The 14,702-nt window shown below is 43.2% G+C and overlaps 2 protein-coding genes across 2 annotated transcripts in view; both read right to left on the reverse strand.

The window, feature by feature from the left end:
* Positions 1 to 8,134, reverse strand: part of SLC26A5 (solute carrier family 26 member 5) — a 51,262-nt gene extending 43,128 nt beyond the window's left edge. Inside the window, exons 1-2 of the mRNA XM_031454730.2 lie at positions 8,064 to 8,134; positions 5,044 to 5,167 (exon numbers count right to left, since the gene is read on the reverse strand). The gene's annotated coding sequence lies outside the window, so the exon portion shown is untranslated. The remainder of the gene's footprint in view (positions 1 to 5,043; positions 5,168 to 8,063) is intronic.
* A 4,173-nt stretch (positions 8,135 to 12,307) lies between these two features.
* The window catches only part of RELN (reelin), a 444,598-nt gene continuing 442,203 nt past the window's right edge, over positions 12,308 to 14,702 (reverse strand). The window contains exon 64 of the mRNA XM_031455857.2: positions 12,308 to 13,418. Coding sequence (XP_031311717.2) covers positions 13,322 to 13,418 — 97 coding nt within the window. The 3' untranslated portion in view covers positions 12,308 to 13,321. The remainder of the gene's footprint in view (positions 13,419 to 14,702) is intronic.

The raw sequence follows: 14,702 nt of genomic DNA on the forward strand, positions 1-14,702 counted from the left end.
GTTGTCTTTTAATTTTTATTTTTTTAAATTGTTTTTTGGGGGAGGTCATTAGGTCTATTTATGTTGTTGTTATTATTATTATTATTATTATTTTTAATGGCGATACTGGGGATTGAATGCAGGACCTTGAGCATGCACTCTACCATTTGAGCTATACCCTCACCTCAGTTTTGGTGGTGGTGGTGGTGGTGTTTTTTTTAATGCTCCTTCATATGTCAGGTTATTCTTGTTTTATATATGTATTTTAAATAAATTAAAGACTTCATTAACTTTTCTGGTTAATTGGGGTCACTTTACTATCATGTATACAAGTGTTTCCAGGAGGGGGTCCTTCCCTGAGTGAAATGGTAATCAGGAGGTTTGTACAGCAGCGTAGGCTCTTAGCTGTCTAGCCTGACTTTAGGATGAGGAGTCAAGAGCTGGCCTGCAGGCGAGGGCGTACTCTTTCCAAACGCCAGAAAGAGAAAAGATTTATTCTACGATGCCAAACTCATATTAGAATCACTGGTTCACTTTAACTAATCCATAAAGACTTTCCGTCAGTCTCTCTACTTTCAGGCCCCCCTGCTCATGCCTGCTCCTGTCCTTGCTGACTCCATGTCCAGAGCTTCCTTCTGGAAGGTCACTCTCCCTTCCATGGTAGTCCTTCTTGCACCAACTCTTGGCTCTGTTTCATCAGTAACTTGCCTCCAAACATTCAGCCATCTCATTCTCTTCAGAGTTCTTCCTATTATGTGTACAACATCACAGGCACTTATAAAGAGTTACAGGATAGAGGAAAGGCAAATGTGGGTTTTGTCTGTCATCTTTAATCTTTAACTTGCTATTATTTTTTCATTTTGCAAACTGGGTGGCTGTGTGCTAAACTTTATCTAGCAAACACATTTTTAATATAAAACATACAGATGTATGCAGAAGAATTTGAAAGCACTTCCCACAAAATGGAAAACAGGTTATGTGTGGAACTGTGGATAATTTTAATTTCCTTTTTGTCTGTACTTTCTAGGATTTCCTCAGTAGACACTATTATTTTCATAACAAACATGATAAAAGTAAGTTTAAAGTGCTGATAATAGGAGCGAAAGTTATCCTCTCAGAGGAGGAGTCTGCAAACACAGGAGACCTTACATTTGAGAGGAAAAGGGAGAGTCACGTTCGGAGACCTCTGAGGACCCAGATTTGAGAATTCCACGAATGGTGAGATGGATGCAGGTGAGCTGCTTGACTGATCTAAGCTTTCAGGTTTATGTTTTGGTTCCATCTTCACATACAACCCTAGGAGGCAGGTACTAAATTCTCTACCACCAATTAAACACGTCAGGCCCTTTCAGATTTGTTCCTCATTGAAACCTAAACCGCCAAGAGTCTACTGCAGGAATCACACACGAATACCACCTACAAGGCCAGGTAGGTAATGACAGTGACTGAAGTGAACCAGGTGAGTCTGTGCCAATCTTGAGAGCACGTGTAAGCCCAACGTGGTCAGTGCTATCCAGCCCTCATGGAATGTTGGCTTCCACTTATACTTTCTTCATACTGAGGTTCAACTGACATAGAGTGAACTGCACAGATCACTGTATGGTTCAATGCATTTTACCATACATTGCAGACCACTATAAACAGAATCTTTTCATCATCCAGAATTTCCCCTGGTGACCCTACCTAGTTCATTCCCTGCCACACCCCCATGTCAGGCAGCCTCAGTTCTGATTTCTACCACCAGAGATTAGCTTTGCTTATTCCAGAGCTTCAGAAAAACAGAACATTCAATTTTCAAAGAGAACTTGCAACTGTATTTTAACAAAAACGTTCTTAATTTTTAAATGATGGATACCAACACAAATTTTTATAAAACAGTGTGCAGACCCAACAAAACGCACAGTCCAAATACTATCCACCAGCAATGCAATCACTTTATATCTGGGCTACAGTATAAACAGAGGGTGTATTTTGTATACATTTATTAATTTCTCTCATGATTGCTGGTTTTGGTGCTGACAATTCTTTAGTGACTAATGGCAGATTTTTCAAAAAGGAAGAGCAGGTCTAATCTTCTGGGCACCAAGAAAACAAAGATCAGGAGACTGAACCCCACCCCAGAGCCAGCCCTGGGGATGAAGGAACAAGGGAAAGAACGGGGAGAGGCTGAGAAAAAGGAACACTGGGGACATCCAGAGGATGGAACAGAAGAAATGGAGACCACAGGGCTGCTGTTCTTTGACTTCACTTTGCAAGCATCCCACTAACAAGCCCCTCCAAGACCTTCCCGACCCTCCCAAACCCAACCCCCAGGCGCCCCTTTCTTTGCTGATTTCATTTCCTTCTACTTCCCCCCATCACTCTGCTCCAGCCACTCAGACCTCCTGGCTGCTTTGTGTTCACACCCCCGCCTCAGGGCCTCCGTGTCAGAGAGCGTCAGGACTTTGTCCACCACTTTCAGTTCTATGCTCAGCATCATCTCCTCAGGCCACCTAATTTTAAATATTTTAAACATTGCCAGCCAACTCCTTCCCTGCCCTCCTCCCAGCTTTATTTTTCTCCATAGCATGTATCACCATCTAGCCTACACTGTATTTTACTTATTTTCCGTCTTCTCTCCTCCCTTCACAAAAATGAGAGCTACATGAGGACAGGGACAGACCAGAAATTCATTAGACATTTGTTGAATGGATGAGTGAATCAAGGGAGGAAGGAAGGAAGGAAGAAATGAAAACCCCTGCTAGCTTTGGAGACTGCTGTTAAGTGTTTAATAAAACAGGGACTTGTGAAGAAACTGCTATCATTTCTAATTACCTTGCAACATTAACTGTTTTGAGGAAGTAAAGATTAAAAAGCAAACTAATGATAATCCTAAGAACCGTAACAACCCTGACTATACTATCTTCAAAAATTAGATTTGTGGGAGGACAATGCTTACACGGAAACACGTAACTGGGCGTTTAGTAAGAATTAAGGTTTTCATTAGCTTTAAAGTTATGATGATAAAAACCATCTTTTCCTAGTACATTTATTCCTACCTTAATTCATTTTAAGAAGTAAAGAATAAATTATGAAATAATAAAACAACAGGTTCCCAATATCAGTAAATCCTTGGGTACAATGTTCAGCAATAAACATGAAGTGCATCCAAACTTAGAATTTTTTCTGAGTGAGTACAACCAGCTCTAGGGGGATGGAGAGGTGCGGGCTGAGCTGGGTCTGCAGTTCTCCATCTGATTTTTCACACCACGTAAGGGCACTTCCTCTGAGACACAAAGGTAAAGAGCTCTGGTGCCAGGATCTTTCCATTCCAGAAAATAATATTCCCCAAACTTAGACATTCTTCAGGATTAAGTCAGGTCCTGGGATAGATCAGTGCTGATCAGATCAGACCGAGTACGTCCAGGCTGCCAACTCACCCATTAAGATGCCACTCATGCAGGGAGCACACAGGGATCATGGGCCACAAGCCCATATTTACCAACACACAGGTGGAATATGATTTGCTTAAACATTAAACAGCATGTAGCAGCTCTAAGACCAATAGCAGAGAGAAAAGAAATTAAGTGTAGCTTCTTGCAATCCATGGACCTCCTTACCCTTGTTCTACATTTCCTCCTTAATGCCTTTCCATCTTTTGTGCACTTACATCCACTTCTCTTTACTGACCTGACAGTCACACATATACTTTTTTTTTTTTTCCTTCCAGAAGTTTTGGGATACGAAGAACAGTGGGAGGAAAATAAGAGTAGGATAAACAGAAATAAACTTCATGGATTACAATTTAACAACTTCTATTTTTAAATCTAAGAATAATGTTCAAAGTGTGAAAATCTATAGAATTTACAATGTAATGGCAATAAGATTAGGTCTCAACAAATGATGAAGGTAAACAATGTGCTCTTTTGTTTCCTATCCCAGTTCTGGTAACTCAATAGTATACACCTACTTGAGAAGGTGTGAGGATCATTTTTTTATCTCAGTTTGGACACAGAAGCTCACATTTCAGCAACGATCACTGTGATCATCCTTATCCCTTGCTGACACCTTCTCCTCAACCCCTGAAGGTCACAGGTCACCTCTAGGAGAAACTTTCAAGGGGCCATTAAACACTAACCTGGATACCAAGAGGAGCGAGAACCATCTCTGGGGACCTTCAGGAACAGCTAATCATTTTAGACGAGTGGAGCTACAGCGAATGCAGTCCATCAAAATGTACGAAGCACTGTGGGAATACTGAGGCGGTGGGAAGCCACAGCATCCTCCCGGAGTAAATTTAAACTGCTTGATTTGGATGCTTCTTAGAAAGGCACGTTTAGGCTTGGTTACCAGGGAGTGTAGGTGACGCGGGGCCAAGCTACCCATAAAACAGATTTTACAGGCCTGCTTTTCTGTCTTTAGGTGACACGATCTTAGAGTCAGTTCTTAGCATTTATTTAACCCAGTCATTCTCAATCTTGGCTGGATTTAATGTTTCCTGAAGGATGTGGGGTGGGGGTACTTTAAAAAAATAGAAATGTCTGAGCCTGCCCCAGTCCAATAAATCAGAATCTCTGACCTAATGTACATACATATTTAAAATAAACTCTCCAGGTGATCCAAATGCATAGAACCACACAGTAGTAGCTGAGAACCACTGATCCCATATGACACCCTCATTTTATACACAGAAAAATTAAGGCCCAGAGAATTTAATTGACTGGTTACTTGCCGAAGATCACATACCTAGTTAAGGGCACGGCTTGGATTAAAATCACAATCTCCACTGATTTACTAATCCCATTAATGTCTATCAATGACATTCTAGGGTGTGACCAGCCACCTAGTTGTCACTCAAAAATAAGGTAAGTCAAAACTGGTTCACATCGAAGGATCAGTTAGGTTAGTCCTGATTCAAGTTAAAAGGAGGGAGTGAGCTGGGCTGGCCCTGCTGTTCTCTCTCTTAACCTTTTCTCCCCAGAAGTGCTGGGAGTGCAGGCCTCCAGAAATGAAGAATCCTGCCATCCAGGTAAATCCATCACTACCTATGACTCACTCTCCCATTTCACCAGTTCCTCTACTTACCCAGATCCAACGTGCAACACAAGGAGCAGGGGACAGGGTCCCCAGATGGGAGGTTGGGTGCGGTTCAGTGACACTGGGCTCAGTGGGGCTGAGAGCTGGAGGAGGGACAGCTCGCGCCTTGGCCCTGGGAACAGAAGAAGGAAAGTCAGTCCAGGGGTTCTGGTTTGTTCTTAAAAAGATATTCTTAGTGCTGTTTGCTTACTCCTAATACCAACCAGCTCTCTCCCAAGACACGACTACTGCTATCACAGTGGTTTACACTGACTAGATAACTATGTAATATAATTATCTGTATCTCCTTCCCAAAGGTGAACTACCAGTACGTGTATCTGTGAGAGAGCGAGCAAGCTCAAATTCTGAACCCAACCATTCCCACACTACAGAAGTTGGTGTGTGAGAAACTGTCCCGAATGAGGCCTCAGTGCTGGGAGAAGTCATCTCTTTCCTTGAGAAGAACAAGAAAAATGGAAAAATGAGATTCATATGCTCACGACAAAAGCTGATCTCAATCAACTAAAAAGTAATAGGACTAACTCATCTTTAGTCTTTTACAAATAATACAATTATTACTTCCCATTCACAGAACACGTACTAACAAGGCCAGGTATTGATTCCACTTGAAAGTTAATTAAATTATATCCACAGCTCGTGGATTTACCCACATCCTTGTTTCATTTCCACTTCCCTCCATCTACCTACCCTCTGACTTACTCACTGCCCTGTTCTGAAGCGAGGCACCATGGATCCTCCAGAAAACACACAACATTCTGAACGGGTGTGCATTTTTTCCTAGGGATAAAGTCCCTAACTTTGGCCAGATTTTAAAAAAGACCTGTCCCCTCCCAAAAGTCCCTTAGAAAACAACACTTTTCAAGGGTAAAGTTAGGGAGATGATGATGATGTTGATGTCTTCTCGTATTTACAATGAAAGATTTTATGAAATTGGCCACTGCAACAATCTTCCAAAAGAAGGACTGAAAGAGTGCACGAAACTGGATCTAGCCTTCAAAAGGACAGACTTAGATAAGACATAGTTTGGGAAGTACCAGAGGATTAAATTTATCCATGTTGACTTCGTCTTCTTTTGTGCAATATTTCACTAGTTTGAAACCAAAGGACGGAAAATCATTATCTCCTAATTTTTGTTGATTTTGCCTTCATTAACTCAGTGGTAATGCAAACAGTAATTCTGTTTTCTAGGGAAAACAGAATTACTTTCTTATTTAGTTATATTTTCTAGGAAACCTTGTACTTCGGAATTACTAAAATGCAGACTACATGCAATGGTAGAAAAATTACTAAATGATTAGGATATCAGGGCCCACACATGGCATTTAGACTGAGTGAAAGCCCAACTATTTTTGACTTTAACTTGAACAGGCAGCGCACCCCTGCATCTACGCTTTACAAGTCAGTCCACTGTTGTTGCTGTTGTTTTAATCGGAAAATTCCTCTGTCGTCCAGTCTCCTGCAGTTCTCAGCAAAGTGCCTCAGACAGGAAAGGCCCTCAAATACTTGTTGGACTGAGTGAATTCTTTTGGTATCGCTCATAAATTAATGAGGAACGTGTAACTCTGTATAGTTTCAGAGCAGTTAAAGAGAGAAGAAATGCTACATAACAGAACTGGGGCTTCAGGTGTTACTTAACAGACTAGAATGCTTTCCAGCAGTGCACTTAAGATACCAGCCATAGCAACCTTACCTAGAAATTCTTCACCCTCAGTATCTTTCTAATGCAAACTAGTTTGAATTTCTCTCTCCTCACCTGTCCCCAGCCTCAAAGTCTCCAGAAATAAAGAAAAACCACAGTAGTAATTAGAAGGACTGCCTGGCCAAAACCTATTTCAAATTTCATTTCAAAAAGGCTCATACTGCCTACTGCATACTTCAAACTCCCCTCCATTTCCAACCCTGCCTCAAATTATACATTTATACAACAATGTACACGGTTCCCAGTTTTCAGACAAGAAAAAGCTGAATCTCAGGCCACCTTCGACCCCGAAATTACCTTTTTTGTTGCGTTTCCCTTCATGTTTTACAAACTTTAGACCCCAGGTTGATACACAACCCTCATCACGGTGAGGAAAGGAATCTCCCCACGTCCCCCATGGCCTATGTGACCTCTGCCTTCCGGATCTCCCGACTGACAGACCCTTGCAGGGCTTCCAGCCGGCATCCTCGTGGGCCCGGCCCAGAGTGCGCACCCGGGGAGGCAGTCAACACAGGCAAACTGATCTTCTGATCAACCGTTTTATTAAGTACAGGTCAGGGCTTTCAGAGTCCATCACATCAGAGCCGCTGTGACGGTAGAGCACCCACCACGGTGAGTGTTTAGGAGGGAGAAGGGTTTTTAGGAAGCCACCTCCCCTCCCCGCCCCCCACAACTAAGGGACAGGAGGGCTCTTAGCAACCCCGCCACTCATGGAGAAGCCGGAGACCCGAGCTTCAAGCTTTTCCGGGGCGCCGCTCAGCCTCCGACCCACAGCTCCCCTCGGGGAACCCGGGCCGTCGAGGCGGCGGAACCCACCCTGGCTCGTGGCTTAACTGCGGGCGGCGCGGGGCGCCCCGGGGAGGCGAAGGGCAACCCCCCGGGGCCGGGGCACCAGCGGGCCGGAGCTAAGCAGGGTCTGGACGCCGCGCACAGCCCGCGCGGCTGAGGGTGTTTCGGGCGCCTGACGAGTCAGGCAAACAAAACTGTAAATAGCAAAGGGCTGGGTGAGAACCAAAGTGAAGCAAACGTCTAGTAAAAACATCTGTGCGGCCGCGGCAGGCCCCGAGGCCGTAGGGGAGGCCTGCAAAGGAAGGCGCAACTTCAGACTTCATCCTGTCAGGGCTCAGCGGGCCGGCGGGGCGTGGGCACGTCAAGCGCCGCACTCCTTTCAGGACAGGAGTTTGGGGAGAGGCACAGACAGCCCGCGAGACAGCGGGGCTAGAGCCGCCAGGAGACGCGGCGGCGCCCAGAGCCCCGTGCGTCCCCGCCGGCCAGGCCCCGGCCGCGTCCCCGGCCCGCGCGCACTCACCGGCCGGCGCTGCCCGGCGCTGCCCTGGGCGGAGCCGCCGCCCCGCCGCGCTCCGGAGCCGCCGCCGCCTCGACGCCGCGCTGCTGCCTCCCCGACCGTCTGTGGAGGCGCCGCGCCCGGCGCGCCGCGTAACGCGAGCCCCGCCCCGCCCCGCCCCGCCCCGCGCCGCGCGACCCCTGCGGCCCCAGGCCTCTTCTCGAAACTTCTCCACCTTCTAAGGTGTGCTGATAAGGAACGCCGGCGGCCCGTCCAGCCCCCCAAAGCTACGCCAGTGACACCCGCGTTCGTCTCCCGCGGCCCACGGACTCCTCAAGATGGGATTCGTGGAGCAAACACAATAAACGAGAGAGAGTATTCATGGGGGAAACACTGCTTACTATTATTACTATTTTTTTAAAAATAAAAACACCCGAACACATTTTCTAATGCAGTCATCGTGGAGACTCACGTTGACACAGGAACATTGTCATGCTGAATGACGGTGTGCGAGTTTCTTTTGAAAGCCCTGGGGAGCTGCCCAGGATTCCCGCTTCTCTTGCAAATATTGACCATCGTGCAGCAGAGCGAAACACGACATTCTTTTCCAGGCATTCCAGTCAGAATTTACAGAACAGCTTTCGTTTTTTTATGAAGTAATGCAGCATAACAGACTATTTAGGAGAAGGGAATATAAGGAAAAAAAACAGAGAATGGAAAGAAAAAAGGAAACGGTAAGATAGGAAGGAGGGAGGGAAAGAGCCTGCTTTGTTTCTAACAATTAGGGTTTAAGAGAGCCCCGCGGCCGGCACGCCAAAACCCAAGCAGGTGAGGGGGAGGAAAGATTTCAATATAAAAACTCTCCTCTGGCCTTGTGACTTAGCAGGGGTTCTAGTTGGTTGGTCAGGGTCTGGCTGTTTTGTTTTGTTTTGTTTGTTTGTTTTTTGCTTTGTGCATACTGTAGGTGGCACAAATGACGAGCTAGCTGTTTGGCTGCGGGTCTAAAAGCTGAAAAGCGCGCCTGGAGACCCAATGGCGCCGGACAAGGAGACACCACCTCGTGAATACAGGCGGGGCAGCTCCCTCGGGGCGCAGGTGCCGTCCTTCCCGCGCGGGAGAAGGAGCTGGAAGTTTCCTCTCTACTCCACACGAGGGTGCTCTCTTCAAGAGCACCAGACCCCTCTGTGCTAAGGAATTATGATAGTTGGGCATGTGTGTAAAACCAATTTTGCTTTTCTTCAGGCTTTGATCATCTCTCAGTAAATCTTAACAGAGTGAGATAGGAGGAATTGGGTTCCTGTGACGTGCTTTTTTGGTGTCCTTCATTTGACACTTGGCCTTTGCCATCCTGTGACATGCATTATCTTGTCACATTCATGTTCTACAGCCCAGTACTTAGACTTTAATGTTCATTCTAATCACCCAGGGATCTTGTTAAAAATGCAGATCACCTCAGCCCTGGTGAGTCACGTTAAGAATTTTGGTTTTTGCCCCCAGAGTAGTGTGAACTCTGAAGAGTTTGAGCAGGAGGTATGTTCATATTTGCATTTTGCAAAGGTCTAGTTATTGCTGGGAGAATGCTTTGGAGAGGAGGGAAATGGGTACACAAGAGGTCCGAGTGCTGCCACTATAATAATTCAGGTAGAAGAGGCTGAGTCTGCAAAGAAGGCTGAGAAAACACAAACTGGAGGGTAAGAGGAAAGCCGGAAGATGTAAAGGGCAAGACCATCTCTAGATTTCATGAGAATGAGAAAGATGACTGCCTCTCCAGGAGTCTTGTGCCTTCTATCTGCACCTGTGAAACGGTGGCAGGCTACCTCGTGAAGCTGCAAGCAGGGTAAAATCAGACTAAACAGTTTCCAGCAGTTTTTGAGATGAAAACCTCAGTCTGGCTTTCAGTAAATCCGAGCTCTCTTCTCTGTTTCATATGGGAATCGGTTACATTTATAGGACCGGGACCCACGCTGGTTTGGGCACAGGTCTGGCCATGTGGGCGTGTGTCTGAGGGAGAGAGGCCTAGAGACAGCTGTCCTCCTCCTCTGTTTACCAAGCTCCAAACGTGGAAGATGCTAAAATATAAATATTCTCATACAGTTATGAAATTTAGAGGCAGACCAAAGAATTGACTTGAAATAACCTAAAATATGAAATGTGAAAGAAATTACATTAGACTTAGGAATGACTGGGTTTCTTCTTTCATGTTTAAGGAACTCTGTTTTTTGTTAAGGTGATTGTAGAGGTGTTCAAAAGTGCCTGATTTATCACAGTGTGTCTGCTTTCTACGGATAGTAACATTATGGGATTCTTGTAATAACTTCGGTGTTAGTTTACTATCTCTAGATTTACTAAGGCAATATTTCTCATACACAGATTCTGTGCCTTTTTATTATTCACATCTATATCCATATATTATTCTCTCCATAGAAAGCGATGTTTCCAGACTTAACTTCTCTTTCTCTGTTGTATTGGCATGAGTTCTGGACAGTGGATCCAGACGCTGAAAGAAGGTAATAAGGCCACTGGAGAGAGGCAGGCTTCCTCACTGTCATTGCACGGTCTCCCGTGTCTATAAAGATAGCATCTATTTCCATCCGTGTTGGATTTAAAAAAATACTGTAAAAATGCATTTATAATAAGCACCCAAAGGACTAAGTGGAAGACACAGTAATGATGACAAGAACTTCTCACCTCTGAACTGGAATTTTTTTCAGTCGCAGCTGGGTTTTTTTTCCCCTACCCACACAAAAAAATGCAGTTACTTTTTATATCTACTACTGTATTTTGTATGTGAAGCAGTTTGTAGTTACTCTGGAGAAGTATGAATCCTTAGCAAAATTCTTGTCAGACAACTTAAAATTATTCCTCAGCTGTGGTCCCAGGTCTACCTATGAATTCTAGCCCCCTGCTTCTTTTCTTGACTTACTCCAACCCCTCTCCACACCTTGGCCAGAGTGGACTTACCTAAAGGTCATCTGCTTGAAGACCTCAGCAGCTTCCCAGTGCCTCCTGGTTAAAGCTGAATTTTTTTGGTTTGAGAAATTGCTCCCTCTCTCCCTCCTGATGCCCCCAGCACCCCCTGGCCCCTGGCATCTCTCCGGGCTGCTCCTGGGAAGCCCTCCTCAAATTCACAAGAGCTGTGTCTCCCCTAAGGAGCCAAGCTGCTTCCCACCTTTGCGATTTTTTTGCACATGTTGCTCTATTCCTAGAATATGTTTCCCAATTGACTCTGCCTGACAAAGCCTAATCATAAGTTATTTGGAAAGATGAAGCTTTGGCAAAAATTAACCCCTTGTACCAATGAAAAAAATGAAACAAAAATACCACTAAATGGTGAAACAGCAGCAGACAATTTGTGAACCAAGAAAGGAGATGCAACAATAAAGATACAATAGTTATAGTATAACTTTGCTGTACACCTGAAATTTAACATTGTAAATCAACTACACTTCAATAAATTTTTAAAAAGATACAATATTTATAAACATTTATGGGCCACATATGCACCAAGTTATACAATGTGTCATATTTTAGATTAGGTAGAAAAAATAAGACCTTGTATCTCCAAGGCAGTGGCTCACAGTGGATTTGATACCAGGCTCAAAATTTAACTAAACTTCTCAGCAAGATCGTTCCTTATCATTTCCCTATTCAATGTTAAATACAACTGCCATTTAGTGCTTCATTACCTAGATAGATTTTTTTTTAGTCCTCTGGAAAATCAACAGATTCAACAATAGTAACAATTTTTTAAAAAAAAAATTGTAGACGTTAAAACAAGCAGGGAAAATGTCTCAATCACCACTTAAAACACATTTATTTTAATGGAGGTACTGGGGATTGAACCCAGGACCTTGTGCATGCTAAGTGTGCACTCTCCCACTGAGCTATACCCTCCCCCCTCAATTACCATTTTTATCCACAACACTTAGCACAGTGACTGTCACGTAGCAAGTACTCAATAAATATTTGCTGAATGAACCCGTGAGTACTTCTTATGAGCTAGGCTTTGTGTGGGCAGCTGACAAAATTCTCAGGAGTTAAATAACTCTCTACTGACTTTTCTTAGTGCAATTACAGGGTGAATAATAGGAAAAACTGAAGAGGAGAAAATGGCTCAATTCAAAGTGTGGCTTCACAGTTGCTTTTATCGACGACGAAATAAAAAAACCAGTAAATATATTTGACGCTGTCCTTTCCAAACCTGACCTAGCTGACACAATCCTACGCAAAATTTAATTAACAGTGAATAAAGACAAATGAACTTCAAATGGCTTTTGGACATACTTTTTATTTAAGCATGGGCTTTTTGCTTGGTTCACCCTAGAGTGCAACCTTTTAGTTATGTTAATAGAGAGTTCAGGGCTACAGGGCCATTATACTGTTGCTGGTGTTGGTACAACGTCATCAGAAGGTATGACTATGACCCGCAGGAAAAACAATCCACAAAGAGAACACAATGAAAACACCCACTGTTTTACAAGTCACTCTGTTACCACAGACACAAAATGGCAGTTACTGTTAGTAAATCAGCCAGAGAACACTTTCAGTCTTTAGACAAGGAAATGGGAGCTCCTTTGTGGGAGACGGGGTTTTCATCCACAATTTTTAAGTAGAAAATATTTCAAGGTCAAGCATTTTTCTTATCCACGAAACAGCGCTAAACCAACATACATTTTAAGGGGTAGATTAAAGGAGATACAATATCTTTACAACTATCTTCTTGAGTAGGTATTTCAACGAATTTTCTGCAGAATATAAGTAGCCTGAAATTCAGCAGCAAAATATTGCAACATAACAAGTAAATACAGTGTCAATGTGTTATACTGTAGAAGAGAATACATAAAGGACAAACAACGATAATTTAATCATATAAAACATGATCCACAGCTGAAATACAGTCCACTTAAATAGCTTTGTGACCAAGAATGTTAAATACTGTACTAAATGCCATTTTAAACATAAAATCTCTTAAATTTTTGTGCTTAAACTTTTTTTTTTCTGTTAAACTATTTCTTATTTTCAATACTGCCACTGTAACTGATATTACAACAGATCACAATTTTCACGGACACATCAACGTGAAGACATTTACTTATGAGAAAATAAGTCACTTGTCATTAGTTCACAGTGTGGGGAAGTGGTGGACACTCGGTCTTGAGAAGGGTTTCCGTTAATCACCGAGTCCTTCACAGAGATTTCCTGATACCAGATGCAGTGCGGGATTTAAGAGAATGGAAACCAACACGTCACATGTTGCAAGGAAAAATAAACTTTTTGATTCTTCAAGGGTATCGTCTAAGTGACCTTCGTCTTCTGTTGTAGAAGTGCCTGAGCCCATGTTGCCGTGAAAAATTCATCATGTAATTTTGTTTGCGAGTGCTGTTAAAACCAGAAGGGATAGAGGCGGGGAGGGAAAGGAGAGAGAGCATGTAAGTCCCATCACCGAAAGCTCAAAATAGTCTAGGTCCTAAGTCACCCTGATATTTTTCTGAAAATTTTCAGGGTTAATTGGTCACACTGACACTACCACCCCAGGACAGAATAACTAAAGGCTGATACCTGCAATTCCACTGCCTTTGGCCTTGAAGAAAGCCCCTGCTTTTCATGAGCGAGCTCTGAACCAGAAAAAAATGGTAAGTTCTCTTGATTCATAGCAAAAGTGGACTGAAATTGTTACTGGATTTTCAGTTTTATTTTTGAACTTTTTCTGAAAGCATTCACTTGGATGGAGTTCATAGGAGAGACTGTGTGCTGTACCCATTACCTAGCTTAAATACATCTTTAACAAGTAGGCAACATAATTTGATTCTTTCAGCAAACATTCTCATTTAAAGCTTAAAAAGCAAAACAAGCAAAGGAAAAACAAACTTGCTATCTGAATCAGCTGGACCTTCCTGTTTTATGCAGTCTCAGGGCAAAATGAAGAAGTTAGTTTTTGTCTCATGTCGGATTCTGCTGCCTTCCTCAAACAAGCAGCAGCTGGGGTCCTAGTCTATAAACATGGCCTTATGAAGGGGACACCTCACTACAAAAAAGATCATAAAATACCAAGAAAGTGTCACTGAATGTATAGATGTAAAAATGTGTGTATGTATTCCCCCTATGAATGTGTATACACAGTCATACATACATACTATATGTGAAGCTGATTTAAAAAAAAAAACTGAAAATGGATTTTAGGAGCCTGTAGGAATATTCACACTGTTAGAGACAGCAGTTAACATTTTGGTATGGAAATGTAATTTACTAAGGATCATTACCATAACATCACTGACAAGAATCAGACTCCTTTCACACCCTGACCTGAGTGAGAACATGTCTCTATGTGGCATCAAAGTGTGGTTTTAAGTGTGAGTCTATTGAGTATTTTCCAAATTCACTGAGTCTCTTGAATTCTGTCTGGTCCTAAAGTCTTTTCCTCCTTAATTTCATGGAAACATAAAATGCATATGGAGCAAGATAATGTTATGTGATGTGATTTCACCATGAAGGTCAGTATGACATGAACCTGAATCAGGGAAAAGAGGAGGGAATGGCTACGTTTGCAGTGAGCAGTGTATTCTTCTGGGTTATTAATGATCAGTAGACCAGGCAAGGTGTAAAATGATACTGTGTTACCTGGGATATTTTACTAACACTTGTAACACACAGAAACCTTTAAAA

Source organism: Camelus dromedarius, chromosome 7 (assembly GCF_036321535.1).
Source record: "Camelus dromedarius isolate mCamDro1 chromosome 7, mCamDro1.pat, whole genome shotgun sequence".
In the NCBI taxonomy this organism is placed as follows: Eukaryota; Metazoa; Chordata; class Mammalia; order Artiodactyla; family Camelidae; genus Camelus; species Camelus dromedarius.